The 26,871-nt window shown below is 61.5% G+C and overlaps 4 protein-coding genes across 8 annotated transcripts in view; 2 read left to right on the top strand and 2 right to left on the bottom strand.

The window, feature by feature from the left end:
* The window catches only part of ZNF865 (zinc finger protein 865), a 68,221-nt gene extending 47,055 nt beyond the window's left edge, over positions 1-21,166 (top strand). The window contains exons 2-3 of one of the 3 annotated variants that reach the window (XM_052655927.1): positions 3,594-3,654; positions 17,633-21,166. In XM_052655927.1, the coding sequence (XP_052511887.1) occupies positions 3,594-3,654; positions 17,633-20,796 (3,225 nt within the window). In that variant the 3' untranslated portion in view covers positions 20,797-21,166. Of the gene's footprint in view, positions 1-3,593; positions 3,655-11,393; positions 11,520-17,236; positions 17,458-17,632 lie in introns of those variants that run through there. The other 2 variants (XM_052655929.1, XM_052655926.1) reach the window with 2 other exon arrangements.
* Positions 87-6,302, bottom strand: FIZ1 (FLT3 interacting zinc finger 1). 2 transcript variants are annotated; one of them, XM_052655930.1, is made up of 3 exons: positions 6,094-6,302; positions 4,061-4,412; positions 87-2,349 (listed from the first exon to the last, which is right to left on the bottom strand). In XM_052655930.1, the coding sequence occupies exons 1-3, from the start codon at positions 6,300-6,302 to the stop codon at positions 1,174-1,176; spliced, it is 1,737 nt and encodes a 578-aa protein (XP_052511890.1). In that variant the 3' UTR covers positions 87-1,173. The 2 variants fall into 2 exon arrangements, with proteins under 2 accessions (XP_052511890.1, XP_052511891.1); XM_052655931.1 differs by lacking the exon at positions 6,094-6,302 and adding an exon at positions 4,710-5,710.
* On the top strand, positions 6,404-9,741 carry ZNF524 (zinc finger protein 524). 2 transcript variants are annotated; one of them, XM_052655937.1, is made up of 2 exons: positions 6,404-6,654; positions 8,677-9,741. In XM_052655937.1, the coding sequence occupies exon 2, from the start codon at positions 8,716-8,718 to the stop codon at positions 9,511-9,513; it is 798 nt and encodes a 265-aa protein (XP_052511897.1). In that variant the 5' UTR covers positions 6,404-6,654; positions 8,677-8,715; the 3' UTR covers positions 9,514-9,741. The 2 variants fall into 2 exon arrangements, with proteins under 2 accessions (XP_052511897.1, XP_052511898.1); XM_052655938.1 differs by lacking the exon at positions 6,404-6,654 and adding an exon at positions 6,891-7,012.
* A 2,648-nt stretch (positions 21,167-23,814) lies between the features above and the next one.
* Positions 23,815-26,784, bottom strand: ZNF784 (zinc finger protein 784). Its single transcript, XM_052656028.1, is given in 3 exon segments — positions 23,815-24,746; positions 24,749-25,499; positions 26,691-26,784. Coding segments are annotated over 3 exon segments (963 nt in total). The 5' UTR covers positions 26,769-26,784; the 3' UTR covers positions 23,815-24,612.
* Between the last annotated feature and the right edge of the window lie 87 nt (positions 26,785-26,871).

Genomic DNA, 26,871 nt, shown 5'->3' with positions numbered 1-26,871 from the left:
CTGTCTTTGTCTGTCTCCCTGCCGTAACTCAGGGAGGGAGAAGCCCCCACGTCCCTAAAAACCAAGGATCAGGACATGAGACGGGAGCAGCTGAAAGGACAGCGTTTATTGGGGTCCAGGAGGAGCTGGGGAGTGGGGCGAGGGGGCGAGGTCAAGGCTCACAGGGGACACTTCCCCAGCCAAACCCCCCTTCCCCTTGGCGCTGGGAAGAACACGGAGACAAACTGACGGAGATGGAAAGACTGACAGGTGCTACAGTAGAGCGAGAGGGGCACCCCGGTGAACCCCACGCCCCACTCTTGAGCTCACAGAGCGGGGGATGACGCGGACCGGCCCCCACGCTGGAGGGAGGGGAGGAATGTCTGCCCTATTCGCCTTAAGGAGTGGCGTGCAGGCCGCAACCCGCACCCGCCCATTCCAGCGGACACGGGGTGGAGTCTACGTGCATCCCGATCAGTCCATCCTACAGGGGGCGGGGGGTGTAGGATTCTGAACCAGCCTATTCTAAGTTTTGAGGGGCGGGAAAGATCATTAGGGTCCATCCATTCCGTAGTAGGGGAGCGAGACCGGGCAACTACCCTGGTCCTCTTTCCACACAGGGTATAAGTGACAGGGGAGGAGGCAGATTCCGGCTATATCTGTTATCTGGGGGCACCAGTGATTCCTGGTGGGTAGCATTTGCGGGGGGATCCAGGGAAATCCGGGGACATGGTTCCCCCCATTCTCCAGATCTAGGTGGTTGGAATGATGGCTCTTAGGAAGAGGGTTAGTCTTCCCTGGGGTGGGGAAGGGGGTGCCCGTCTTTTATTATTAGGGCCCCCAAGAGGAGAAGGACTTGTGGAGACCCCTTTGTCATCCCCAGGTCCCCACATCTTAGAGGCCGATTGACTTAGGGGTGCTCAGCACGTGATCCAGGGGCCTCGAGGTTAGGAGTCTCTCCATAGATCCGGGACCCTCGAGGTTAGTCTTGCCGCCCACCAGCTGAGGGGCCCGTGCAGGCGCTGGGTGGTCGCCTGTCCTCCAGCCAGGGTCCCCTCTTCCCCGGGCCCGTGCCTGGCTCTGGAGGGCCGGTGGGGAGCCTCCCTCGTGGTCCCTAGGTTTCCGGGGCCCGGGGCCTGAGTCCAGCCCGCCGCGGAGGGGAGGTCGGATGGCGGGGCGCACGGCCCGGCCGCGTCAGTCCATGCCCCGGTGCAGCTTCAGGTGTCTGGAGAGGTTGCTGAGTGTGATGAAGCCTTTGCCGCAGACATGGCAGGGGAAGGGCCGCTCGGCGCCGTGCAGCAGCCGGTGGCGCTTGAGGTAGCACTCGTGACGGAAGAACTTGCCGCACTCCAGGCACGGGAACGGCTTCTCGCCCGTGTGCACCAGCACGTGCCGCTCCAGGTCGCGCGGCGAGCGGAACAGCTTCTCGCACTCGGAGCAGCCAAAGATCTTCTTGCCGCGGCCCGAGGCAGACGCGGGCTCCCCGGACGGGGACTCCCCCTCGCGGGCGGGCGCTGCCGCCGCCTCCGCGCCGCCCGCGCCCGCGCCCTCGCCGTGGCTGGCGCGCCGGTGCTCCTCCAGGGCCGCCAGCGCCGCGTACAGCGCCCCGCAGTGGCCGCAGCCGTAGGCCGCGGGGCCCGAGTGCGCCTCCAGGTGGCTGGCCAGCGCCGCCGCCGACGCGAAGAAGGTCCCGCAGTCGCACTGGTACAGCGTGTCTTCCGACGGCTCCGCGGGCGCCTCGCCGCCGCCCTCGGGGAGCAGCACCCCCAGCTCAGGCACGCCGCCCCCGGCGCGGCCCAGGAGCAGCCCGCCGTCCCAGGCTGGCTGAGCCTCGCCGCCCTCGCCCGCGGCCCCGGGGGCCCAGGCCTGCGCCGGGGGCGCGCCGGGGCCCTGCAGATCGTGGGTCAGCTTGTGCCGCTCCAGCAGCGCGGGCGCGTTGAAGTCGCGCTCGCAGCGCGGGCACTTGAAGGGCTTCACGTCGGTGTGCGCCGCCCAATGGGCCGCCAGCTCACGGCCCTGGTCGAAGCGCCGCGCGCACGCGCCGCAAGCGAACGGGGGCAGGGAGGCCGCCGCTGCGGCCGCCGCGGCCTCCGCCAGCCCCCAGCCCCCAGCGCCGGCGCCTGCCCCCTCTGGACCCTCGCCGCTGGCGCCGGCCCCGCCCGCCCCCGCGCCCCCGCACACCGAGCAGGGCCCCACGTTGCAGCAGACGGAGCAGGGCGCGCTCAGGGCGGGCAGGCCTGGGCCGGGCTGCAGCGGGGACGGGAGCGCCCCACGATGCTGGCGCTTGAGGTGGCGGCCCAGGCTGGAGCGCGAGGAGAAGCGGAGCTCACAGACGAGGCAGCAGTACGGCTTCTCACCAGTGTGGACGACCTGCAAGGGCAGGAGGGAGAGCCCGGCGTCAGGGCTGAGAGTCTGGCCCCAGGGACAGAGTCTTGGCCTCCGGGAGGGACGCGGGGGAAGCCTCCGGCCAGGTCCACCGGGCCAGGATCTAGCTGCGACCCTCTCCTCATTCTCTGCGTCCGGCCATTGTCCGCATTCTTTTGGTCCCTCCAGCCTCAGGACTGGCTGTTCCCTTTTCCTGTTATGCTGTTCCCATGGCGAATTCCTGCTGTTCCCTCAGGTCTCAGCCGGAGCATCACCTTGCCCTGACTTTCCTACCTTGTCTGGCAGCCACTGGACTGGAAGAAGCACAAGCTTCCCAGAATCAAGATTGCCGGGAGAAATATCAATAACCTCAGATATGCAGATGACACCACCCTTATGGCAGAAAGTGAAGAGGAACTAAAAAGCCTCTTGATGAAAGTGAAAGAGGAGAGTGAAAAAGTTGGCTTAAAGCTCAACATTCAGAAAACGAAGATCATGCATCCGGTCCCATCACTTCATGGGAAATAGATGGGGAAACAGTGGAAACAGTGTCAGACCTTATTTTGGGGGGCTCCAAAATCACTGCAGATGGTGATTGCAGCCATGAAATTAAAAGACGCTTACTCCTTGGAAGAAAAGTTATGACCAACCTAGATAGTATATTCAAAAGCAGAGACATTACTTTGCCGACTAAGGTCCGTCTAGTCAAGGCTATGGTTTTTCCTGTGGTCATGTATGGATGTGAGAGTTGGACTGTGAAGAAGACTGAGTGCCGAAGAATTGATGCTTTTGAACTGTCATGTTGGAGAAGACTCTTCAGAGTCCCTTGGACTGTAAGGAGATCCAACCAGTCCATTCTGAAGGAGATCAGCCCTGGGATTTCTTTGGAAGGAATGATGCTAAAGCTGAAGCTCCAGTACTTTGGCCACCTCATGTGAAGAGCTGACTCATTGGAAAAGACTCTGATGCTGGGAGGGATTGGGGGCAGGAGAAGGGGACGACTGAGGATGAGATGACTCGATGGCATCACGGACTCGATGGACGGGAGTCTGAGTGAACTCCGGGAGATGGTGATGGACAGGGAGGCCTGGCGTGCTATGATTCATGGGGTCGCAAAGAGTCGGACACGACTGAGCGACTGAACGAACTGAACTGGTAGCCCAGAGCTTTCCCCCTTTCCTCCTTCATAGCAGATGGTTAATAGTGCTATTGCTGTTTTAACTTCCTTCCCCAAATCTCTTCCTTTCTAGATCACCCTCGCCTGTGAATTTGCTGACTGTCTACCTGGCTATGGACCACTTTCAATGGAATGTAAGTTCACCGGAGGCACGGACTTTATTGATTTCATCCTGGTAGCCCCGGGGTTGGGAACTGGGAAATCAGTTGATAAATAATTGCTGAGTAAAGGAATTAAGTACATATATGGTAAATCTATCTTTAAAAACTGTACAGGAAGATGAACACAAAGTTGCAGATGCTGGCATATGAGCAGAAGCACAGGACAGGGAAGGGGCAAATTTACTGTGAATGTTTTAGTTCCTGGGTTGGGTGGTGACTCAAAGAGAAACACCTCATGGTTTCACTGGTCAGGATGCTTTGATGGCGAGGGAGGGAGGAATTTTCTCAGGGGCCAGCTATTGCCGACAGTGGGTCTCCGGGACTCCGAGGGCAAGTCCAGCACAGCGAGGCCAGCCTAGGGCCGGCCTGTAGGACTCACCTGGTGATGCAGCAGGCCGGTGGAGTCTCGGAACCCCTTGGGGCAGGCGGAGCAGCGGTAGGGTCGCTCGCCGGTGTGCGAGCGCAGGTGGTTGGCCAGGTTGAAGCTGTGCTTGAAGCCCTTGCCACAGCGCGGACACGCGTGGGGTTTGAGCGCAGTGTGCCGAGCGAAGTGGCGCCGCAGATCCGAGCGGTAGCGAAAGCTCTTGCCACACTCACTGCAGTGAAACGGGACGCGGGGGGCAGCAGCGGGCGGAGCCGGGGCCGGGGCCCGGGCGGGGAGCGGGGGCGCTGGCAGCGGCGCATCATCCATGGCGGCGCGGTGCAAGGGCAGTGGCGGGTGGGGGCTCTCTCTGGAGCAGGGAGACATAGTGGGGTGAGGGAGTCACCTCCCCATCAGCCTCCCCAATTAGGCTCCTTGGACTCAGATACCTGCCACTTGTCCCTAGAAATCCTGCCAATTACCTCCTAAGCCACGCCCATCTGTCAAAGGCTACGCCCACTGCTCTTAAAACCCCTCCCACTCTCCTTGGACCCCACCCCCACCACTCATTTGCCTATCTTCCCAATCACTTCTAAGCTGGACTCCCACCCTGTTCCAAGCCCCACCCACTGTGGTTAATCCCCGGCCACTCGCACTCAGGCCCCACCTACTCCTTCCAAAGTCTCCTTGTTCCTGAAGCCTGTTGTATTTCTGAAAGCCACCCCCTCTCTTCTTTGAAGATGAAAGTCATCTTCAGAGGAAGGCTGACATTCTTAGCCAATGAAAGAACAAAGATTTTGGGTTAAGGGCATATGAATCAACCTTCCAGGGTGACCATGACTATCCTTGAGAAAACCAGCCGATTCTATTTCCATCCACAAAATAGGGTACTAGGAGGACCTACCTCAGGAGGTGGTGAGGACTAAGCAAAATTGTGGCCACATGCGCCAAGTGCTTACTGGCCGCACAGCAAAGACTCAACAGCTAAGCTGTTTTGATTAAATGATGTCTGCTAAATTCCTCCGAGCTTCCTCTTGAAGTCCCTATCCCTTCTCCAAGATCCACCTCCTAAATCCCGCTCACTTTTTCCTTAAGCTCAGGTTTTAGGCAAACCCCTTTCTTTCCAAGGCCCCATCAATCTCCCTCTCTCGCCACCTCAGCCATTCCTCTCTAACACCATCCCCATCTTCTCTAAGTCATTTCACCTGCAGTTATAAAGACCTGCTATTTCCACTAAAGCGAAGCGAAGTCGCTCAGTCGTGTCCGACTCTTTGCGACCCCATGGACTGTAGCCCACCAGGCTCCTCCATCCATGGAATTTTTTAGTCAAGAGTACTGGAGTGGGTTGCTATTTCCTTCTCCAGGGGATCTTCCCGACCCGGGAATCGAACCCATGTCTCCCGCATTGCGAGCAGACGCTTTACCGTCTTAGCAACCAGAGAATCCCAATTTCCACCACGGACTTTCCACTAAAGACGCCCCCAAATTACACGCTGAAACCCCACCCCCCTCCACTATGCCCATCACTTTCAGAAAGCTTCATCCCTAGACAAACTCCACCCCTTCTCCTAGCTCCTCCCACCTCCACAATGAACCCTTTTCCCCACTCAGCCCCAGTAGGGACCCTTCAACCTAGGGCCCGCCTACCAGTCTCCCGGAGCCACGCCCCTTCGTAAAACCTCGCCCCTTGCCCAAGCTCCTCCCACTTCGACCACAGTCCCGCCCACTCGCGAAGCCACGCCCACTCAGCCTCCTCGTAGCCATCGCTCCGCCCCGGCGCCGCTAAGCCCCGCCTCCTCCCCACCCAGTCGCCTGCGGGGCTGGCCCCCCTCCCCAGTCCGTTCGGGGACCCAGTCCCCGAAAGCCGGCCTTTTGTGCCCCTCCCCCCTGTCCCTGAGAGGTGCGGGCCCGGGAGCCCGGGGCAGGGGCAGGTCTGGCTGGGCCCGCCGCCCGGCGAGTCCACCTTGCTCGCTCTGAGCGGGGTTTCTGGAGCCCTGAGGCGGCCCCGGGAGGCCGGGAAAGTCAATCGGCTTTCCTCTTTAATTACTTACACCTCCCTCTGGGCGCCGACATTTTGGGCAGCGGGGGTAGCGTCACTTCCACCCGGGGGGCCCCTCGACTTCCGCCTCGGCTCCCTTCTCCCCCACACTCCCCCTTCCTCCCGCCTTCTTGGCTTCTCTCCTCCCCGCCGCCCTCCCTTCTCCCTCTTTCCCGTCCCTTTCCCAGCTGCTGGAGGGTAGAGAAGCCAGGGCGGCGCCATCTTGGGTGAGGGCATGAGGAAGGGGCGGGGCTTAGGGCGACCCTCGGCGCCATACAGACTAAGGGCAACAAGCTGCGAGCGCGCGGCCTCCTTCCGGCGTTGTCGACGCTGGTGGGTGTTAACAAAGATGAGGGCAGATTTGATTCCCTCGTCGCAGCCTCAGACTTCTCCTGGGTAGGACGTCGAGTTGCTACAGGAAAAAACAGACATTGAAGTTCGCCGCCTGCGACAGAGAGAGGAGGAAAGAGCCGGCTCCATCTTGTGCCTTAGTCTTCCAGTGGGCTTTGAAGCCCACCGGGCGCCATGTTAACTACGGGAACCCGCCGCCATTTTCCCGCTTCTCCTCCTTTTGGTACTTTTCTTTGATTGGGTCACCCGGCTGGGTCCTTTGTGGGAGGACGATATTTCTGTTTATAGGATGTGTTGGTGCGGTAATTTTTTCCCGCTCGGGGCCAGCGAGAGCGGCGGGTGCGCAGGAGCGGCCGGCCTGCGGGGACGTGACCGGCCCTTAGGACCCAGCGCGTGCCCTTTGTTCCCCGCGGGCCGAGCCGGGCCGGGCGGGGGCGCCGAGGGCGGGGCGTCCACTCCGAGGGGTGGGGCCGCGCGCGCGCCGCCGGGAGGCAGGGTCCCCCTCTCCCCCACCCCTCCCGCACCCCGGCCTCGCGCCCCCGCGCGCGCACACTCGCGAGTCCAGGCGGCATGCAAATGAGGTACCCGAAAGGCGGGGGGCCCGGGTTGGGGGACGGGAGCGGGCTACGGGAGGCCCGGGGCCGTGCGCGCCTGGAGCGCGCCCCCCACCTGCTCCGGCTCGCGCGACCGCCGAGGCGCGCGCGCCGACTTCGCGCCCCGCCGAGCCGGCCCGCCTGGCCGCGCGCGCGCGCGCAGACCCCCTTCCTGGCTCGGCCTGGCAGTCCGCGGCTCGGCGCCGCTCATTGGCCGCCGCCCCCGCAGGGCCCGCCCCGCGCGGTCGGGGCCGCCGGCCGAGCGCGCGCCTGCGCCTGGGGTGGAGGAGGGCGAGGGTCTAGGCCCTGTTCTAGAGACCCGGGTTCTGGCCTAGGCTCCGCCCCCAACAGAGGGGGCCGTGTGGTCACGGAGAAGTGGCTGCCCTTCTGTGGGTCTCACTCTGGGTGCCTGCTCCAATGTGTTTCTCGCCCTTCACTTTAGTACACTCTAGTTCCCTTGTCCCAGGCCCTGGTGGTTTTGCTGATGGTAGATGGTTTGGTGCTTATTACAACCGGCAACCCTGCTATGTCCACTTTACCGAGGTGGGAACTCGCTCGGAGAGGCAAGGCCACTTGCTAGTTAAACAGCAGAGCTGGATTCAAACGCAGGGCTAAGGGACCTCATGAGGTCCCTTGGGCCCATTTCTTATCACGCCCTGAGACACCGGGGTCCCTGAGATCAAGTCCTGACCCAGCCGCTTACCAGCAGAGGGAGTTTGCAACTTGTGCCTTCGTTTTCCAAATTTGCAAAAAGGAGGTTATATACCTTTATTCAGAGGGTTGGTGTAAAGCTTAGTTACAAGCCATGATAAGAGCTAATATTGTCTAAGGACCTCTATGTATGAAAGTGTTACTCATTCAGTCCTGTCTGACTCTTGCGACCCCATGGACTGTTGCCCGTCAGGCTCCTGGGTCCATGGGATTCTACAGGCAAGAACACTGGAGTGGGTTGCCATTCCCTTCTCCAGGGGATCTTCCCTACCCAGGGATGGCGCTCGGTTCCTCTGCATTGCAGGCGGATTCTTTACTGTCTGAGCCACCAGGGAAGCCCTTTGCGTACTGAGCACTTTGCCTATATTATCCTTATGGCACCTGTGTGCGAGTAGGTGCAAATACCCTGTTTTGCAAAGGCTTAGCTGCCACTCAAACAGGTGAGCGCCTTGCCCAAGGCCACCACACAGTGAGTGAGTGACAGGCTCAGGAATCTGAGCTCCAGAGCTCTGATCAAACCTCTGGCTCCAGAGCCCAGGTTCTTAACAGCTCTGACATACATCCTCATCCACAACTCACCTTGTCAGGAAGAGAGAGAAAACATTTCTGAGGCCTCGCTGGCTCTTCTCTCTGTTCTGAGGCTCAAATACTGGCCTGCACCCTCAGTTGGACTCTGTCCCCCCAGGAAGAGTTTTCTTTATTTTTGCTGGTTGACCCTGAATGTCTAGGAGGAGTTAGGTCTGGAGACGCCTGTGGGGCTCAGGTGTTTAGCGATTGGTACAGAATTTTCCTGCTATTTTACCCACTAGCTTGGCTTTAATTGCGCATCCAGCGGATGTCGGCCATGCACTGGTCGACAAACTGGAACCCAGGAAGTTGTCTGGGGGACTAGGGCTATTCCAGACCACCCTGCATTGACAGCTGCCCCTCTCTCCTCTTAGCCCGGCTCCAGTGCCCAGACCCAAGCCCCCCACTGCTCAATGGACACCCCCAGCCCAGACCCGTGGCCTTCGCCTTTGCCTGAGGAAGAAGAGAAACCTCTGGCCTTACCTCCTCCTGTTCCCCGGGGCCGCCGAGGCCGAAGTCTTGGGGGGGCCACCTCCTCCCACCGGACGCTCAAGGCCTCCCTCCCGCGCAAGCGGGGCCGTCCCGCCAAGTCAGAGCAGGAGCCCCCCCTGGCACAGGGGGTGAGCGCCCCGGTGGGCAGTGGCGATAGCAGTGACCTCCTGCTGATCGACGATCAGGGTGTGCCCTACACGGTCTCCGAAGGGTCAGTGGCCGGCGGGCCCGAGAGCTCCGGCCCCGGACCTAAGAAGGCCCCGCACTTCTGCCCGGTGTGCCTTCGGGCCTTCCCCTACCTCTCCGACCTGGAGCGTCACAGCATCTCACACTCAGAGCTGAAGCCGCACGAGTGCAAGGATTGCGGCAAGACCTTCAAGCGGTCCAGCCACCTGCGGCGGCACTGCAACATCCATGCGGGCCTGCGGCCCTTCCGCTGCCCGCTCTGCCCGCGCCGTTTCCGAGAGGCGGGCGAGCTGGCCCACCACCACCGCGTCCACTCCGGCGAGCGCCCCTACCAGTGCCCGGTGTGCCGGCTGCGCTTCATGGAGACCAACACGCTCCGGCGCCACGCCAAACGCAAGCACCCCGAGGCCATGGAGGCACCTCTGTGTCCTCCGGACCCAGAGCCTGAAGCGCAGTGGGACGACGACGGTATCCCGGCCACGGCAGGGGCCGATGGCGACGAGGAAGAGCTGGAGGGGAAAGAGCTGGCCTGACCCACACCCCCGGCCACCGCTCCCTGGGCCAGGTTTAGAGCCGGGCGGGCCGCGGGTGCGGGGCCTGGGCAGCGAGGCCGGGACACCTTGTCTGGTGGTCTTCCCATTGTGGGAGTGGGCTGAGGGTGCAGACCTCAACTTCTGGACCCTGCTGCCTTCTACCACCCTCCCCCGGACTGACAGGCCTGTGGAGGCAGGGACTGTGGAAATAAATCTCTGCCTACTGCCCACTGGTGTGCGTTCCCTCAGGGTCCCAGGGCTGGCCCCCTTCCCTTCCAGTGTCCTTCCGCCGCTGCACCACCCCAAGCCACGTGCTTCATTAGCTTGGCGCTAAAGAATGGGTTGGGAGAAGCCTCTGCCGCCGCTCCCATCTCCAGCGGACCCCAAAGCATTCCCCTTCAGTGTCCACTCAAGTAAAACATAGAACCTTCCGTGCAAACGTGACCCCGAGTCCCCGTTCCCCGCGTCATTCTAACCAGATTCCATTCTAACCAGCCACCACTCTGGCCCATCTTTTTTTCTGGAGCTGTTTGCAGAGACACAATGGAATTAACAGTTGCGTGCTGTACTGACCACTCCAGTGTTCTTGCCTGGAGAATCCCAGGGACGGGGGAGCCTGGTGGGCTGCTGTCTATGGGGTCGCACAGAGTCGGACACGACTGAAGCGACTTAGCAGCAGCAGCAGCAACTAGATAAGGAGTGACCTGGACCGGCAGATCTCAGGACGTTGCGCAGTTAGGTGACGGCTGTGGGCGGGGCCTAGGATAAGAGGGCTGAGGACGGGGAGGGGCTTAAGCAAGTGGGCGGGTTGGCGCGCAGAAATTGAGAGCGTTTAGAGGGAATGGATAGGTGGTTTATCCGACGGGAGGGGCTTCAAGGGGAAACTGCAGGAGAGCAAAGTGTTGGGACAGGTAGGACTTGAACTGTGAGGATGCCGAGCGGTGGATATAACTGCTGTGCAGGCCAAGGGGAGAGAAGAGGGTCCTTAAGAGAGGAGTACCGAAGGAGAGTCCATGAGGAAAGCAGAGCTTAGGAGGAAGGGCTGGAGAGACTCGGGCTTAGCTGCTTGAGGTGGGGCTGAGTTAGAGGCGAGGCTTAGAGCGAGTATACGAGAGGGGCCGTGTAAAATGCGGTAAAGCTGTGTGGTTCGAAACTTCAGCCTGCGTCAGAATCACCTGAAGGGTGTTTTAAAACGCAGGTCCCTAGGCTCTACCCCCAGGGTCTGTGATTCAGGGAATCTGGGGTAGGGGACTGGGAATTTACATTTCTAACGAATTTCCTGTGGCGCCGCCGCTGCAGGTATTCAAACCACACTTTCAGACCCCCTGACTTAGGGAAATGCTTTGGAAGTGCGAAACAATTGAACGTGAAAGCGGTGAGAGGCGGGGGCTTAAATACTGATAGCGGAAAAGGCGGGGCTGACGCTCAGGGGCGTGGCTCGGCCCCAGAAGCTCCGAGAGGCGGGGGTTACCAGGGAAAAGTGGGCTTCCTGAGAGTGGGGGCCTTTGAGACTGGGAAGTACCGGGCCGACTTCAAGGGCTGGGTCGACGAGGGTGGGTTCTGAGGCGGTGGGCGGGGGCTATGCTAAATAAGCTCCGAAAGAGGAGTCGCTGGGGCGGGGCTTAGACATTATTTTGCGTAAGGGGCGTGGCTTAAATGAGGGGCCGGGGGCGTGTGGGCGGTGCCCTAGGAAGGGGCAGGCGCACTGCGCTCCGATCGCCTACCGGAAGCGGGGCCGGCTTCCCCCTGTTCTTGCGGCCCCCGAGCCAGCGCGCAGGCGCACTTCTCCTTCCCGGTCTCCGCCGCCGCCTCCCCTTTCCGCTCCTCCACGCCGGCGCCTCGGAGACGGGCGCGATTTCCGCTTCCGGACGGGCGGGCAGGCGGGCGGCGCGGGGCTGCCGGGGAGGGGGAGGGGGCGGCACTTCCGGTCGGGCCCTCGGGTCTCCCCGGAGCGGCGGCGCCTCCTCCGCCTCCTCAGCCTCCTCCCGGCGGAGACCCCGGCGCCGGTGAGTGACGGGGCGCGGGGCCCGGGGGCCCGGGGGCCGCGTGGGCGGGGGGTCCCGCCCTGGTTCCCAGAGCGTTCCTATCAGTGTTTCTCGCGCCCGGCCCTCGTTGGGGGGCCCCCAGAAGACTACTCCGGATAGCGCCCCATTACCGCCCCCCGTGCAGGACAGCTACCAGAGCGCTCTCATTCGTGGCGATCCCTCAGCTGCTGCCAGGGCCCCCCACTAAGGCTTTCTCATAGGTTCCCTTTCTACACAGCCCCCCCGCCTTTGCTTCCTGAAGGACAGCCCCCAAAATGCCATCGGCATTGCCCGTCACCGTGCAGAGCAGCTGTCCGTGAACCCTCCCTTTGGTATTCCTGTAGGTTGCTTCGCAAGAGTGTGGTATTAGTGTTTTATAGCAGACCCCTATTTTCTCTGTCCACGCACAACAGCCCCCAAAGCTCCTAACCCCCCCCAACGCCCCCTTCGTTACTGTAAAAATACATTGCATTCTGATCAGCGGCCCAAAATACCTTTTTTCCGTTTCTCCCCGCCCCTCCCCGCAATAATCCCCCTTGAGAATATTGCTTTCGATGACCGACACCCTCACTCCCCCCTTCCATAAACAGCTCCCCCTAGAGTTGTGCTCTCACACTCACACCCTCCCCCCGTTCAGGTAGGAATAGCTGCCGGTTTAGCCCCAGGCTCCCCTGAAACCCCCCCCAACCCCGCCCTCCTCGGGGTCAGCGCCTGTCTGGGGTCCTCCCAGGGAACGGCACCCCACGTGAGGCTTTCCCCTCAGAAAGCTCCTCTGCCCCTGGCCCTAACAGCTCGCATCCTCACCTGCAGCTTCTCCCCACGCCCCTCCTGGACTCCCCAAGGAAGACCCAGCTTCGGCCGCCTCTTCCCTTGGACATGCATTCGTTCACTCTTCACTGAACGAATATGCACTTGCTGTTCCAGGTCCAGGGTGTACAGCGTGAAGGACAGAGAGCCATACAGTCTTTGTTTTGTGGGTCTTTACAGTCTGGTTGAGACAGATCAAAAGCAAGTAAACAAGATCGGTGCTGTTTTCTGGGGTTTTTCCGAGAGCCTTAGGAGCTACTTCAGAGGTGAAACCTGAATTAGCACAGGCAACCTCTCCACGGAAAGGTCTGGGTGAATTGTTCCAGGCAGAGGCCCTGAGGTGGCTGCGAGCATGCTGATGGGAGGGGCAGCAGGGGAGGTGGTGAGGTTGGAGCAGAGGAGTGGAGGGGAGGATGAGGGGGGAGACAGTGTGATCTCACAGGGCCTCAGAGGTGGGGGCGTTGTGGTCAGTCACCTGGCCTTGGTCAGCTCTGCGGAGCCCAGAGCACTCTTCATTTGTTCCTTCTTTTCCTTTGTTCAACAACTGTTTAATGAACACCTGCTACACACTGGGGATGCAGCAGAGAACAGAACAGACAAAAAACCCTGTCCTCGTGGAGTGCATATGCCAGCTCTGGGGCAGACAATTAAAAAGCAAAATATAGATGTTTGTGTGAAAGAAATACAGCAGGGTAATAGCATAGCAGGGCCGCAGTGTCAGAGGCAGTGACAGGAAGGGCTCTTTCAAGAGATCCCTGTCCCCCCAGCACGGAGAAGTTAGATCTGTGTGTAGACTCCTCTCCTGGACAGCTGCAGTCCCCCGGGGGGAAGGGGGGGCTCCTTAATGCTCCCCTCCCCCGGGAGTGAAATGGTTAAGAGCATGAACCCTGGCTTGCACTGGCCTTCATATCTCTGAGCAGACCACTCCCTATTTCCAGGCCTCATTCATTCACTCATTTAACACATTTGTCGAGACGGGCCCTGTTCTAAGTGCTGGAGCTAGACCAGTGAACAAGTCAGATGCCAGATCTTGCCTGCTTGGAGCCCACCTCTGGGAGGGGCAGTCCAGCAACAAATAGAACATACGGTGGTGGTACTGACTGGAGGGCATGGCAACCCAGTCCAGTATCCATGCCTGGAGAATCCCCATGGAGCCCTGTGGACTGCAGTCCGTAGGGCCGCAAACGCACATACGCATGCACTGACTGGAAAGGAGAGAAGCGGAGGAGGCTGGGGTGAGCAGGAATGTTGCTCTGGGCGACAGGTTACAGTGGTCTTGGAGCACCTGGTTGAGAAGACAGCGTCTGAGCAAAGACGTGAAGGAGATGAGGGGGTGAGAGAACCGTGTGTATGGGAGTCCCAGCCTTCCAGGCAGAAGCAACAGCCTGTGCGAAGGCCCTGGGGCAGTGATGGAGCCAGCATGTGGCCAGAGCTGCCAGGAGGCAGCTGGGGCTGCGGAGGTCTCTGACCTCCTCTGAGATGTCACTGCAGGTTTTGAGCAGAGGAGCAACAATGACATGGTTCGGTCTTAGTCTTCCTGTTTACTAAGTAAGAACAATAATAAAGCTTATCTTTTTCCTTTTTTCGTATTTATTTGGCTCAGTCGGGTCTTAGTTGTGGTGCGGGGGCTCAGTAGTTGCGGCATGTGGGATCTTCATTCCCCAACCAGGGATTGAACCCACTTCCCCTGCATTGCAAGGCAGATTCTTAACCACTGGACCACCAGGGAAGCCCCACTAATGCTTATCTTGCAAGTCTGTTGTGAGTTTGATTGAAACAGGCATATGAAACACAGTGCGGTTTTGGTAGCATTGAGTAAATGCCAGTGGCTAGTCCTGGGGTTGTGTGGAGGCAGAGTGAATGGGCAGAGTGTATTTCCAGTACAAAGTGGAGTGAAGGCTTTTTAAAAATTTTATTTTGGAGAGAGAAGTATTGAAAGACAGCATGGAAATTCCTTGGTGGTCTAGTAGTTAGTACCCCATGCTTTCACTGCAGGGGGACCAGGTTCCATCCCTGATCAGGGAACTAAGATCTTGCAAGCCATGAGGTGTTACCACAAAAATAGAAAAAGATAAAGACAGCATGTTGTGAAGATAACAGCATGTCCTCTTGAACCTCACCGCTGGCCTGCGATTCCTGGCCCTGCCACTTGTTGGTGGTATGACTTTAGGAAGTTAATTGACCTCTCAGGCCCTCAGTCTCTTCCTCTGTAAAATGGAGTTAATAATCTGAACCGTCTTCTAGGGTTATTGGGAAGACTCATTGAGTCAACACATGAAGGATTTAAAAGGGTACTTCCCATATAGGAAGCACTCACTCAGGGCTCCCCGTTACTGTGTGTCACTGTTATTGTCATTACAGACGAGAATCTCATCACAAGGCAGCTTTATCGCACCAGCATGGCCCACAGGTGTGGGCATCAGGGGCCTGGAATCCAACACTTGCTTTCCCCTCCTTGGGGAAATGACCCCTCCAACTTCTCCATTTCCTTCCTTGTGCAGTGGATCCAGTGATGTACAGGACGTTAGGAGGCATCGGGGTGATGTTCCACGTGAAACCCGTCAGACAGTAAACACGAGTTGTTATTAGGACTGTGACTGCAGTTGCTGTGGGACTCCTGCCCCTTGGGAGGGGCTACCCCCTCAGGCCACTCTGCATGAAATCCACCATACATTTCCCCTGACTCAGGTCCCCAGAGACAGGAAATGTGGCTCCTTTCCCAGTGAAAATAGTTGTGAACTGGGTCAGTTTTGTCCTTCAGTCCCACCGCCTGCATCTCTCAGCCGAAGTCCTTCGGCATCTCACCTGCCCTGGAGGCCCTCTTCATGACATCCTTCCCACCAGAACTCGTCCTCCTGGGCACACCTTGACAATATCAGCTCCATCTCTGCTAAATGCCGCCCCCCACCCCCCACCCCCCGGAAGTTCTGGTCAGCACAGTTGTTTCCCTTTATTCAACAAATTTATATCAGTAGACACCAACAGCTATAAGTTTGCCTCTGAGCCCAGCTTTAGCTGCATCTCCTAACTCTTGTTACTTTTCCATTTTTTGTCCATCTGATTTCCCACTGGTGATGAGGGAGGGTGCTGTTTAACTCCCACATTTCAGCAAATAACTTACCGAGTAGCCACGCTGTGCCAGGCGCTGGGCGCCCAGTGGTAAGACACAGGCCAAGTCTTAGCCCTCTTAGGCGAGGAGACGCGACAGTAAAGAGACAGAACGAGGAAATAAGAGCAGTATGTTGGCAGCAGTGGCTTTGGTGAAAAAAGTGTGGCAGGGTAAGGGACGCACGTCCCCTCTCCTGGAGGCGACATCGACCCGGAGCAGAGACCTCAAGGGGGTTAGGGCGGGAGGCGTGAAGTCTGGGGACGAGGGTCCAGGCAGGAGGAAGCAGCCGCACCGCCTCACCGCTCCATGTGTTCAGGAAGGTAACCCCCCCTCCCACCCAGCCCCTGTAGAAATGCCCCTCATAACCCAGAGAGCGCCCCCAAAGTAAGGCTCCTGCCCCCCCCACCCCGGTTCCACCCTCGCCTTCCTCAGGGAACCACCTTGTATGTGCGCGTCATGGCGGGGATTCCAAGGGTGCTGGCCTGGGGGAGGGCCCCGCAGCCTTAGGTGTGCGCTTGGGGGGAGCGGGGCTTCATCATGGGACCCCCCCTGGCCCCGCCCCCTCCACGTGCCTCCCCGCTGTCCCCTCCCCAGCCCGCTCCAGCACTGCCTCCTGGACTCGGCTTTGCCTGCAGGCTTCCACCAGCACCCAGCCACGCCTTTGCTCCTTCCGGAGATCAGATTAACCAGCCGAGTGTGAAGGGCATGGGCTGCTGAATCGCACCCAGGGACACCCGGAGCTGGAGGCTAAAAATACTGACCTCCGGGCAGGGGTCGGGGAGGCACTCACTTTTCACCTGTCTGGGAACAGAGGCAGCCAGACGGGCAGGTGGCCGCGGACGGGCCCACTGACCACTGGGGTGGGCTGGCCGCAGGGCCCCAGGCCCCAGCTGAGGGGGGACGGTGGCTAAGAAGCACGCCTGACCGGGTGGGCCCTTCTCCCCGTGGCGCTCCACCTGCTCAGTGGAGGCGTTTCCCAGGGCCCCTGGTGGGTGTCAGGCCGAGATCAATTGCAGAGGACACTGGGGGTTGGGGCAGACAGACGCTGGCCAGCTGCAGTCTGGAAGGAGAGGTCCTAGAAAGGTGCTTAGAGAATGACTGCTGGGTGGAGGGGGCGGAAGTTGCCCCCAGGGGCGAGGGCAGGAACCTCCTGGACCACCTGCCACCAGGCTCCTCCCAGACACATGATGCCCGTGAAGGTACAGGTAGCTCCAGGGACTGGGCCAGCAAGCTCTGCCAGCCAGCCCCCTAAGTCCCCCTCCTTCTGGGGGTCAGGGCCCCCTTTACAAGCATAGGTCAGACGGGGATGGGGCTAAAATCCTGGCCCGGCATGTTTCCTACTGTAGCGTGTTTTTCCTCTCAGGCCGGCAGCATCTCCCTCCTACCTGGTAGTGCAGGAACTACCCACACGGCCTTACTCCCAGCTCCACCCACCCCACCCCCACCCCCGCCCCCGCCCAGCGTTTGTCCTGACTGTGTTCCTACTATGAGGACGAGAATCCCTTCCAGAGGGCCCCGAGTGTCCACCCGACCCACTGTAGCTTGTCGGGTCCTCACATCAGCCCTGGGAGACAGGGACATGCTTTGTCACCTCCACGTGTAGATGGGAAGGTTCAGGCACAGAGAGGTTCGGGAATTTGTCCAGGGTCACACAGTGAGAGGCTAGCAGGGCATCATGGCCTCCCTCTTAATCATTCTGATAGAAACTGTTCTTGTCTTTTGGCAAAGGCAGAACGTGAGGGGTTTGGGAGCACAGGGCTTGGGCTAGTGCATGTGTGGTGGTGGGGGCTACAGAGCAGAGGGCCTGGGGGACCCAGCCTGGAGGCCTGAAAGTGTTTGCACAGGGGCCTGAGACCAGAGTCTGAGAACAAGGCGTGCTGGTGTTGGGGATGGATGGAGATGTGTGGGAACCGCGGGAAGAAGAGAGAGGGGGAATCTCTGGAGGAGAGGGGAGACGAAGGCCACAGAGGACGCGGGCAGGAGGCGGCAGGCCGAGTGGGAGAGGTCAGCGTGCCAGCGGAGCCCGGGGGAAGACCGCTCGGTGCGGGGGAAGGACAGAGGGACCGACGGGCGAGGATGGATAGTGGGGGTCCCGGCTGGTGCCTGTGGCTCTTCCAGTGCCCGCAGCTGGGGGACCCCACGCGGCCCTGCCTCCTGAGCCCCGCTCTCCTCTCTGCAGGGTCCCCCGTCTCCCCGCCGCCCAGGATGGAGGCCAACCCAGCGGGCAGCGGTGCCGGGGGCGGCGGGAGCGGCGGCCTGGGGGGCGAGGACGGGGTCCATTTCCAAAGCTACCCCTTCGACTTCCTGGAGTTCCTCAACCACCAGCGCTTCGAGCCCATGGAGCTGTACGGGGAGCACGCCAAGGCAGTAGCCGCGCTGCCCTGTGCGCCGGGGCCCCCGCCACAGCCGCCGCCGCAGCCACCGCCGCCGCAGTACGACTACCCACCCCAGGCCAGCTTCAAGCCCAAGGCCGAGGCCCCCTCCTCGTCGTCCTCCTCGTCCTCGTCCTCCTCCTCGTCCTCGTCGTCGTCCTCCCAGGCCAAGAAGCCCGACCCGCCGCTGCCCCCTGCCTTTGGGGCGCCGCCGCCCCCGATCTTCGACGCGGCCTTCCCTGCCCCGCAGTGGGGCATCGTGGACCTCTCGGGCCACCAGCACCTGTTTGGGAACCTGAAGCGTGGGGGGCCGGCCTCCGGGCCGGGGGCCGCGCCGGGGCTGGCCGCGCCCCCGGGGACCCCCGGGCCACTCCCCGCTGCCTCGCAGGCGCCGCCAGGTCCGGCGGCGGGAGCAGCAGCCTGCGACGCAGCCAAGGACGACAAAGGCTACTTCCGGCGGCTCAAGTACCTGATGGAGCGGCGCTTCCCGTGCGGCGTGTGCCAGAAGTCCTTCAAGCAGTCCTCGCACCTGGTGCAGCACATGCTGGTGCACTCGGGCGAGCGACCCTACGAGTGCGGCGTCTGCGGCCGCACCTACAACCACGTGTCCAGCCTGATCCGCCACCGCCGCTGCCACAAGGACGTGCCGCCGGCCGCGGGCGCCCCGGCGCCGCCTCCGCTCCCGCCGCTGGGCCTGCCCACGCCCGCCGCACCCTCCTCGGCGCCCCCCGGGCCCCCGGCCGCGCCCACCGACGGCAGCGCGGTCCCCGCGGGCACGGGCGTGGGGGTGGCCCCTCCGGCGGGGTCGGCGGCGGCGGCGGCGGCGGGGGGCAGCGATGGGCCGTTCGCCTGCACGCTGTGCTGGAAGGTGTTCAAGAAGCCCAGCCACCTGCACCAGCACCAGATCATCCACACGGGCGAGAAGCCCTTCTCGTGCTCCGTGTGCAGCAAGAGCTTCAACCGCCGCGAGAGCCTCAAGCGCCACGTGAAGACGCACTCGGCCGACCTGCTGCGCCTGCCGTGCGGCGTGTGCGGCAAGGCCTTCCGCGACGCCGCCTACTTGCTCAAGCACCAGGCGGCGCACGCGGGCGCGCCCGGGCCGCGGCCCGCCTACCCCTGCGAGCTGTGCGGCAAGTCCTACTCGGCGCCGCAGAGCCTGCTGCGCCACAAGGCGGCGCACGGCCCGCCCGCCGCCCCCGACGCGCCCAAGGACGCGGCGGGCCCCGGCGCGCCGCCCGCGCCCGCTTTCCCGCCGGGGCCCTACCTGCTGCCTCCCGACCCGCCCGCCTCCGACGGCGAGAAGGCGGCCGCGGCTGCGGCCGCGGCGGTGGTGTACGGCGCCGTGCCCGTCCCGCTGCTGGGCGCCCACCCGCTGCTGCTCGGCGGGGCCGGCCCCGGCGGGGCCGGGGGCTCGGGCGCCGTTGCGCCCGGCAAGACGTTCTGCTGCGGCATTTGCGGGCGCGGCTTCGGGCGCCGCGAGACCCTGAAGCGGCACGAGCGGATCCACACGGGCGAGAAGCCACACCAGTGCCCGGTGTGCGGGAAGCGCTTCCGCGAGTCCTTCCACCTGAGCAAGCACCACGTGGTGCACACCCGCGAGCGGCCCTACAAGTGCGAGCTCTGCGGCAAGGTCTTTGGCTACCCGCAGAGTCTCACGCGCCACCGCCAGGTGCACCGGCTCCAGCTGCCCTGCGTCCTGGCCGGGGCCGCCGGCCTCCCCGCCGCCCAGGGCGCGGCTGGGGCGGCCGGCCCGAGCGGCTCAGCCGCGTCTGGGGCCGCCGCGGACGGGCTCAGCTACGCCTGCTCGGACTGCGGCGAGCACTTCCCGGATCTCTTCCACGTCATGAGCCACAAGGAGGCGCACATGGCCGAGAAGCCCTACGGCTGCGACGCCTGCGGCAAGACCTTTGGCTTCATCGAGAACCTCATGTGGCACAAGCTGGTGCACCAGGCGGCCCCTGAGCGCCTGCTGCCGCCCGGGCCCGGCGGCGCCCAGCCCCCGGAGGGCTCCGGCGGCACCGACGCGGCCACCGTGCTGGACAACGGGCTGGCTGGGGAGGTGGGGGCGGCCGTGGCGGCGCTGGCCGGGGTGTCCGGGAGCGAGGACGCGAGCGGGTCCGCGGCGGCCGGGGGCGGCGGGGGCGCCAGCGCGGGCCCCGAGCGCTTCAGCTGTGCCACCTGCGGCCAGAGCTTCAAGCACTTCTTGGGCCTGGTGACCCACAAGTATGTGCACCTGGTGCGCCGGACCCTGGGCTGCGGCCTGTGCGGCCAGAGCTTCGCGGGCGCCTACGACCTGCTGCTGCACCGGCGCAGCCACCGGCAGAAGCGCGGCTTCCGCTGCCCGGTGTGCGGCAAGCGCTTCTGGGAGGCGGCCCTGCTCATGCGCCACCAGCGCTGCCACACGGAGCAGCGGCCCTACCGCTGCGGCGTGTGCGGCCGCGGCTTCCTGCGCTCCTGGTACCTGCGGCAGCACCGCGTGGTGCACACGGGCGAGCGCGCCTTCAAGTGCGGCGTGTGCGCCAAGCGCTTCGCGCAGTCGTCCAGCCTGGCGGAGCACCGGCGGCTGCACGCCGTGGCACGGCCCCTGCGCTGCGGCGCCTGCGGCAAGACCTTCCGCTACCGCTCCAACCTGCTGGAGCACCAGCGGCTTCACCTTGGCGAGCGCGCCTATCGCTGCGAGCACTGCGGCAAGGGCTTCTTCTACCTGAGCTCCGTGCTGCGCCATCAGCGCGCGCACGAGCCGCCGCGGCCCGAGCTCCGCTGTCCCGCCTGCCTCAAGGCCTTCAAGGATCCCGGCTACTTCCGGAAGCACCTGGCGGCCCACCAGGGCGGCCGGCCTTTCCGCTGCTCCTCCTGCGGCGAGGGGTTCGCCAACACATACGGCCTCAAGAAACACCGCCTGGCGCACAAAGCTGAGGGCCTGGCGGGGCCCGGACCGGGGCCCGGCCCGTTGCCCGGGAAGGACGCCTGACCGGGGAGTGTGCCTCCCCATCGCCACTCCCATCACACGTCCCCTCCAGGACTCGCCCCTCGGGGGCGCAGACCTCCTCCTTCCGGCCCTCCCATCCATCATCCTTCCGAATTTAAGACAGACTAGTCTCCTCTCCCAAGGCCCATGTCGTGCAGACCCTAGCCTGCCTCTCTCCACCTGGACCTCCCTGGCCCTCTCCTCCTCCTATCGGACGCTGAACTCGACCCTCCGTCCATCCCTGATGTGTACGCCTCTCCAGCCCCCCTGCCCCAGCAGCCTTCAGCCCCGCAGTGAGCTGGGTCGTGCCGGGTCTGGACGGCCTCTCTCCCTTCCCCAGCAAGCTGGCCGGACAGCGGAGTGCGAGCGGTTCGGGAGGGCACGGGGTGGGGGCCTGGGTGCTCTTGGTTTGTGGGGGTGGGGGGCGGGGGGCAGACGCGGCTTGTACAGAGCGGAGAAGAATAAATCTTATCAACAGGGCCGCTGGAGTCCCTTCTTTCCTCCCAGGGGAGGGGGTTGAGCGCTGACAAACGGAAGCCTGAGAACTTTGGCTTCCTGGGATGGTGATTTCCCAACACCTTCTGCCTCGCCCTGCCTCTCTCTGCTTTTCCTCATTCAGCTGGTAGTCACCAAGGCTTCACCATGTCCAGGCTCTAGTCTCCCAGTGGAGCGTGCACAGAACAAGACAGGTAAGTCATGGCTCAGGAACCGACCAGGTACCTGGACCCTGTCTCCTTCAGAATGCTTTTGTGGTTTGTTTATTCCACGGCCAACATTTCTCCAGGGCCCATCTGCCCAGTCCTTTGATGGACACTGGGGAAACATTGGCGCCAGTGGGGAAGAACCTGCTTGCCATTGCAGGAGTCGTAAGAAACACGGTTTCGACCCCTGGGTCAGGAAGACCCCCTGGAGGAGGGAATGGCAACCCACTCCTGTATTCTTGCCTGGACAATTCCATGGACAGGAGCCCCGCAGGCTGCAGTCCACGGGGTTGCAAAAGTTGGACATGACTGAGTGACTTAGCACGGGGAAACATGAAGTGGACACGTTCCTGGCCCTCAAATGAGCCGGAAGAGAGCTGGTGAGCTGGGGCTCTGTTTATTATACAGCCCACTTATAGGATGTCTCCCTCCAGCGTGACTTAGTGGAGCATCAGAAGCCCTTTCATTTTTGTCCTCATTTTGGTCCTCAGAGCAGTGAAATATATACCCTGTGAGGCTGACTTAGCCCACTTTCAGAAGAGGACGCTGAGGTCCCAGAGAAGAAAGGCTCCAGGGAAACCTAGCAGGTTCGTAGTAGCCCTGGACCTACAGTCCCGGGTGCCTCAGGACTGAAACCTGGAGACCAAGTCAGGTCAGGGGTCACTGCCTGGGTGAGTCCAGTTTGACTCACGAGAGGGCAGGAAGCCAGTGTGGCCACCTTGCTGTAATGCCGGAGACCCAGCAGGTGACAGACCCGGTGTGGGACTCAAAGTGAGTCACATGGACGCTGCACACCACGCTGTAGAGGACGTGGAGTCTCCCCAGGGGTTGAGAGCATGGCACACTCTCTGCATCAGACTGGAGGGGCTAACCACGCTCCCAGGAGGAGCAGGACATCCAAAGCATGACAGGGCCGCAGAAGCTTGCCAGGTGACGCAGGCATTGAATTCCAGGTGGAGGGTTAAAGCGTGTCCAAGTCAACCCAGCTGTTCCAGCCAATTTTGAATAGATTGGTGTGACCAGAGACGCCGAGGGTCGGGGAATGGCTCCTGAAGAGCCATGAATCCCAAACAGCGGAGCTCGGATGACCGTGGAGGCAGGGGTTGGAGGCTGGCAACCTCTGGATCTGAGCCGCTGAGATTTCCGGTTTAGCCCATGGGAGGAAAAAAAAAAAAAAAAAGACTTGGCTGCCAAACTTTGAACATGAAACGATTTTACATATGGGGACCTGCCTGGTGGTCCAGTGGTTAAGACTCAGAACTCCCAGTGCAGAGGGGCCGGGGATCAATCCCTAGTCGAGGAACTAGATCCTACATACACACTAAGACCCAATGCAGCCACATTAAAAAAAGAGAGCGAGTTCACATAATATAAACTAATGCAACTTTTGAAAAATTTGGAAGATCTAGCAACGTGGTCTGCGTCCCCCCGGGGCCGAGCAGTCCTTGCTCTCTTTGGACGTGGCATGTATTCTCCAAACTGCTGCAGCACCGTCGCATCCCACGTGTCAGTGGTCCCATTTCACCTCACTGGTCCTGGTGTTTCTCCTTGAAACCCCACCACCTTCCTCACTCACATTATCATGAAGACCCTATAGGCACTCACGTTTGGGATCCCTCCTCATGGCCACAAGGAGCTGGGGGTTGGTGACAAGGTAGGGATCTGTGTTTGCAAAGGATGGGTCCAGGTGGCCACAGCCTGGAGAGTGAAGAGGGCGGGGCCCCAACCTGTGCGACTTGTTGGCTTGGTCTTCAAGAGTAGTGATGATGAAGCCTTCAGATTCCAACAACAGGAAATTGATAAGGGATTCGATGGATGGGTGAAGGGTGAAGACGGCTTAAGGAACCCGCCAAGCTGTGTAGCTTGGGTGGTGATGTCCACACCAGGGGTGTCTCCTTGGTGAAAACAGAATTCTCTTTCATCTATTGGGATGTCTTGTGGAGGTGTTGGGTGAACAGGAAGAGGCGTGAGTCCTGGGCTCCCCTTCCTGAAGCATACCGATCCTGGGAGCCCCTTCGTATTGCTGAACTTCCCTGATCCCCAGTTCCACAGCTGAACCACATAGCTTCTCTGGATAGCCAGACGCTGTCCACCGCAGACACCTCCCCCGACCACCCCTTCCCTGGTTCTAAAGATGAGAAAACAGAGGTTTGAAGAGAGTCACAACTCACTGCTGGGGACAAGACCCCAGGGTAGCCCTCCTACCCACCCCCCAAAACATAAGATCAACATAGAGAAACCCTTCAGAGAGTCCTTTAATAGGAATAACACTGGAGGCCTCCCACATCCAGCCCCCAGGTCCTCCTCTGCCCCCGCCCCAGTGACTCATCTCCTGCCCCACACCAACCACAGGCCCCCCAGGACAGCTCCATTGGCATCCACCAACCCTTCTGTGGGATAGCCTGGGACCGGCCTGTAAGCTGTTTGCTCCCAACTGGGAGTGGAAGGAAATTAGATCCACTGGGGGCTACTTGGTAGCCCCCGGGAGACCCTGGGCTCTGAGCTGAGAGCTTTAGGAGGGGTGCAGCAGCTGGCTGAGTGTGGGCCAGTGTTTTAGTTGTCTTGAAAGACGAGTCTGGCTTAGGGGAGGGACCACCATGGGAGCAAGGGTCCTGGTGTCAAAATCCTTAGGGTCAGGCTTCCATCCTTGACACTGTGACTTGGGGACCCTCTGGCTTTGAGGTGACAGGGTCCCAGCTTCTTTATTGGAGGATCCAGCTGGCAGACTGAGGACAGGTGGGCAGTCTTAGGGTCAGTGCAATCCCGTGAGGTAGGCGAAAGGGTCCAGCCTGTATCCCCCTGCCTCAAGAAGTACCCAGGCTCTGCTGCGACAAGTGATGTCTTGTGCAAGGACAAGCCACTGGGGAGTCGGACGAAGCCATGACATCCAGCCCAGGTTCCTAGCACCCACAGGGCTGCCACCGTGCCTTTCTCGGAACCACACGCAGGGGCTGTGTGACTTGTGAGCGTCGTGAGCCCCGCTGTCCGTGTGCTCTCCCACGCTGGCTGCTCGTGGCCATCTCTGCGAGCTCTGATGTCACCCTGCCCCAAACCCCGAACCTCTCGTCGTCCTCCCCTGCCCACCTGCTCCTCTCCTGCAGCAATGTGCGCTCCCAGACTACTGGTCGACCTCCGCCTTTACTCTGGCCGTCTCCCCACACCCCTCTTCAGGAGGGTTCCCTGCCCCACACCCGCTCCCCGGTCTCTCGGCCCCCGGTGCCAGCGGGCCCCTAGAGTCCCCCGGCCCCGGCCGTGGACGTGGGTCCGCTGGTGCTTGCGGAAGTTGGAGGAGTTGTTGAAAGTGCGGTCGCAGAGGCTGCAGCGGAAGGGGCGCTCGCCGGTGTGGATGCGCGCGTGGACGCTGAGCACCGAGGACTGGGTGAAGCCCTTGCCGCACACGCCGCAGTGATAGGGCCGCTCGCCCGTGTGCACCCGCTCGTGGTCTAGCATGTCTGAGGAGCGGCGGAACGGCTTGGCGCAGAACCTGCAGACGAACGGCTTCCCCACCGCCGCGCCCGCCGCCGCCGCCGCCAGCACCACCTCCGACCTCTCTGGGGGCGCCCCGGGCCGCTGCTCTCGAGTCGCTGCCGCCGCCTCCGGGGGCCTCCGAGGGGCCCCCGGCTCCACCCCGTGTCGGTGCTGGTGCCGCAGCAGAGGGGCCAGGGCCTTGAAGGCCCGGGGGCAGAGCGCGCAGCGGTACGGCCGCTCGCCCGTATGCAGGCTATAGTGGGCACGGAGGCTGGCGGGGCCGGGGCAGCTGTGGCCACACACATGACACCGGCTGGGGTCCCCACCCTGCCCGCCACCCTCAGCCCCCGCCAGGTGACCATGTTCATGGAACAGCAGCTCGGAGACCAGCCGGAAGGCAGCCGGGCACAATGCACAGTGCAGAGAACCTGGCTCCGGGGGCTCGGGGACCAGGGTGGTGTCTGTCACCTTCACCACCTGGATCTCGATGAGGTCATTCGAGGCGGTAGCCGGGCGGCCATCATCAGGCACCAGGACCTGAGTGGGGAGGGAGAGAAAGAGAGGAGCCTGTGGACTCTGCCGCACCCCACCCCCCAACACGCCCCACTTATTCAAACGCTCTCTGCAGCCTACTGGGCCCCTCGATTTCTAGACTCAGCTCTCTATCCTCCGGGATTCTGCCCTATGACCATCAAGGCTTCCCCTCCTGCCCAAAATACATCACAGATCCAGACATTTCTCTCCTCCACCTGCACTTTAAAGCCAATCATCTCTTGCCAAGTTTCCTAACCCTCTGAGTGTCTCTGTGCCTACGCCTGCTCCCTTATAACCCACCTCCCCAAAGCAGCCCGAATGACCTTTTGAAAAATGGAAATCAGACAGCAGTCATTTTCCCACTCAAAACTGTCATACGACTCCAATTGCAGTTAAAATCCCAAACCGTCATCTAATATCCACCATGACCCAGCTCTTGCTTATCTCTCTGACCCCAGTGTAACTATAAGCCGGTACACAGCTGACTGCTCTCGTCTAAATTTAGCTCCCCTACCCCCCACTCTCTCAGCTCACTCTTTCTTTCCAGATCACAATTAAGTCTCATTTCTTGTCTCTCTTCCCCTTTTCCACCGCGCGCTCCGGAAGAATACAGTTTATGTATTCATTCGCCTCTCCATCTGTCTGGCCCAGGTAGGACTAGTAAATGTCTGTCGAATGAATGAATGTCTCTCATCCTCCCTACTCTTCCATCCTGAGCGCCTGTCCAAAGTCACCTGGAACAGTCATTTCTTCCTCCACCCAAATCCTCTCCTGGGCATCAAGACGCATCCCTCAGATCCCTGCAGAATCATACCCCACCCCAGCGTGGATGCCCCAGCTATAACCCCACAGCCTTGTCTTTCAGGGTCACCTTCCCAACCTACGAGGTTCGTTACCCCTAAAATTTCGGAGGCCCCGCCCCCTAATTAGACAAACGCCATCCCCGTGAACTCCTCTCCGAATCCATCAACAGCTCAGATGTCCCACCCACTCCTTCTCGGGGTCCACCCACCCAGGCCCCACCCACCACCCTCATTGGCTCCACGATAATCCCCGCCCCCTCGCCCACCGAGAAGCTCCGCCCCCAGAGCCGGAGCCATAAATACCACCCCCGCCCCGTCCTAAGCCCCGCCCCCAGCCCTGCGACCTCCTGCCGTCTCGAGTCCCCAGCTTTGGCCCCTTCCTCGCCCGCACCACGTCCGGAGGCTCCGAGGATCGCGGCTCCAGGGCCGCTGAGCTCGGACTCGGGGGTTCCGGGCGCGCGGCGGCCATCTTCTGCCCAGGCCCCGCCCCCGAGGCCCGTGGTCGCCTCGGGAGGGGGCGTGGCCGGGGAATGGCGTCAGCGCCTCGGCTCAGGCGCACTGGAGGACTGGGC

The sequence above is a fragment of the Budorcas taxicolor genome, chromosome 18 (genome assembly GCF_023091745.1).
Source record: "Budorcas taxicolor isolate Tak-1 chromosome 18, Takin1.1, whole genome shotgun sequence".
Taxonomy (NCBI): Eukaryota; Metazoa; Chordata; class Mammalia; order Artiodactyla; family Bovidae; genus Budorcas; species Budorcas taxicolor.
The sequence above is the reverse complement of the archived record's forward strand: the minus strand, read 5'-3'. Positions and strand labels throughout refer to the sequence as shown.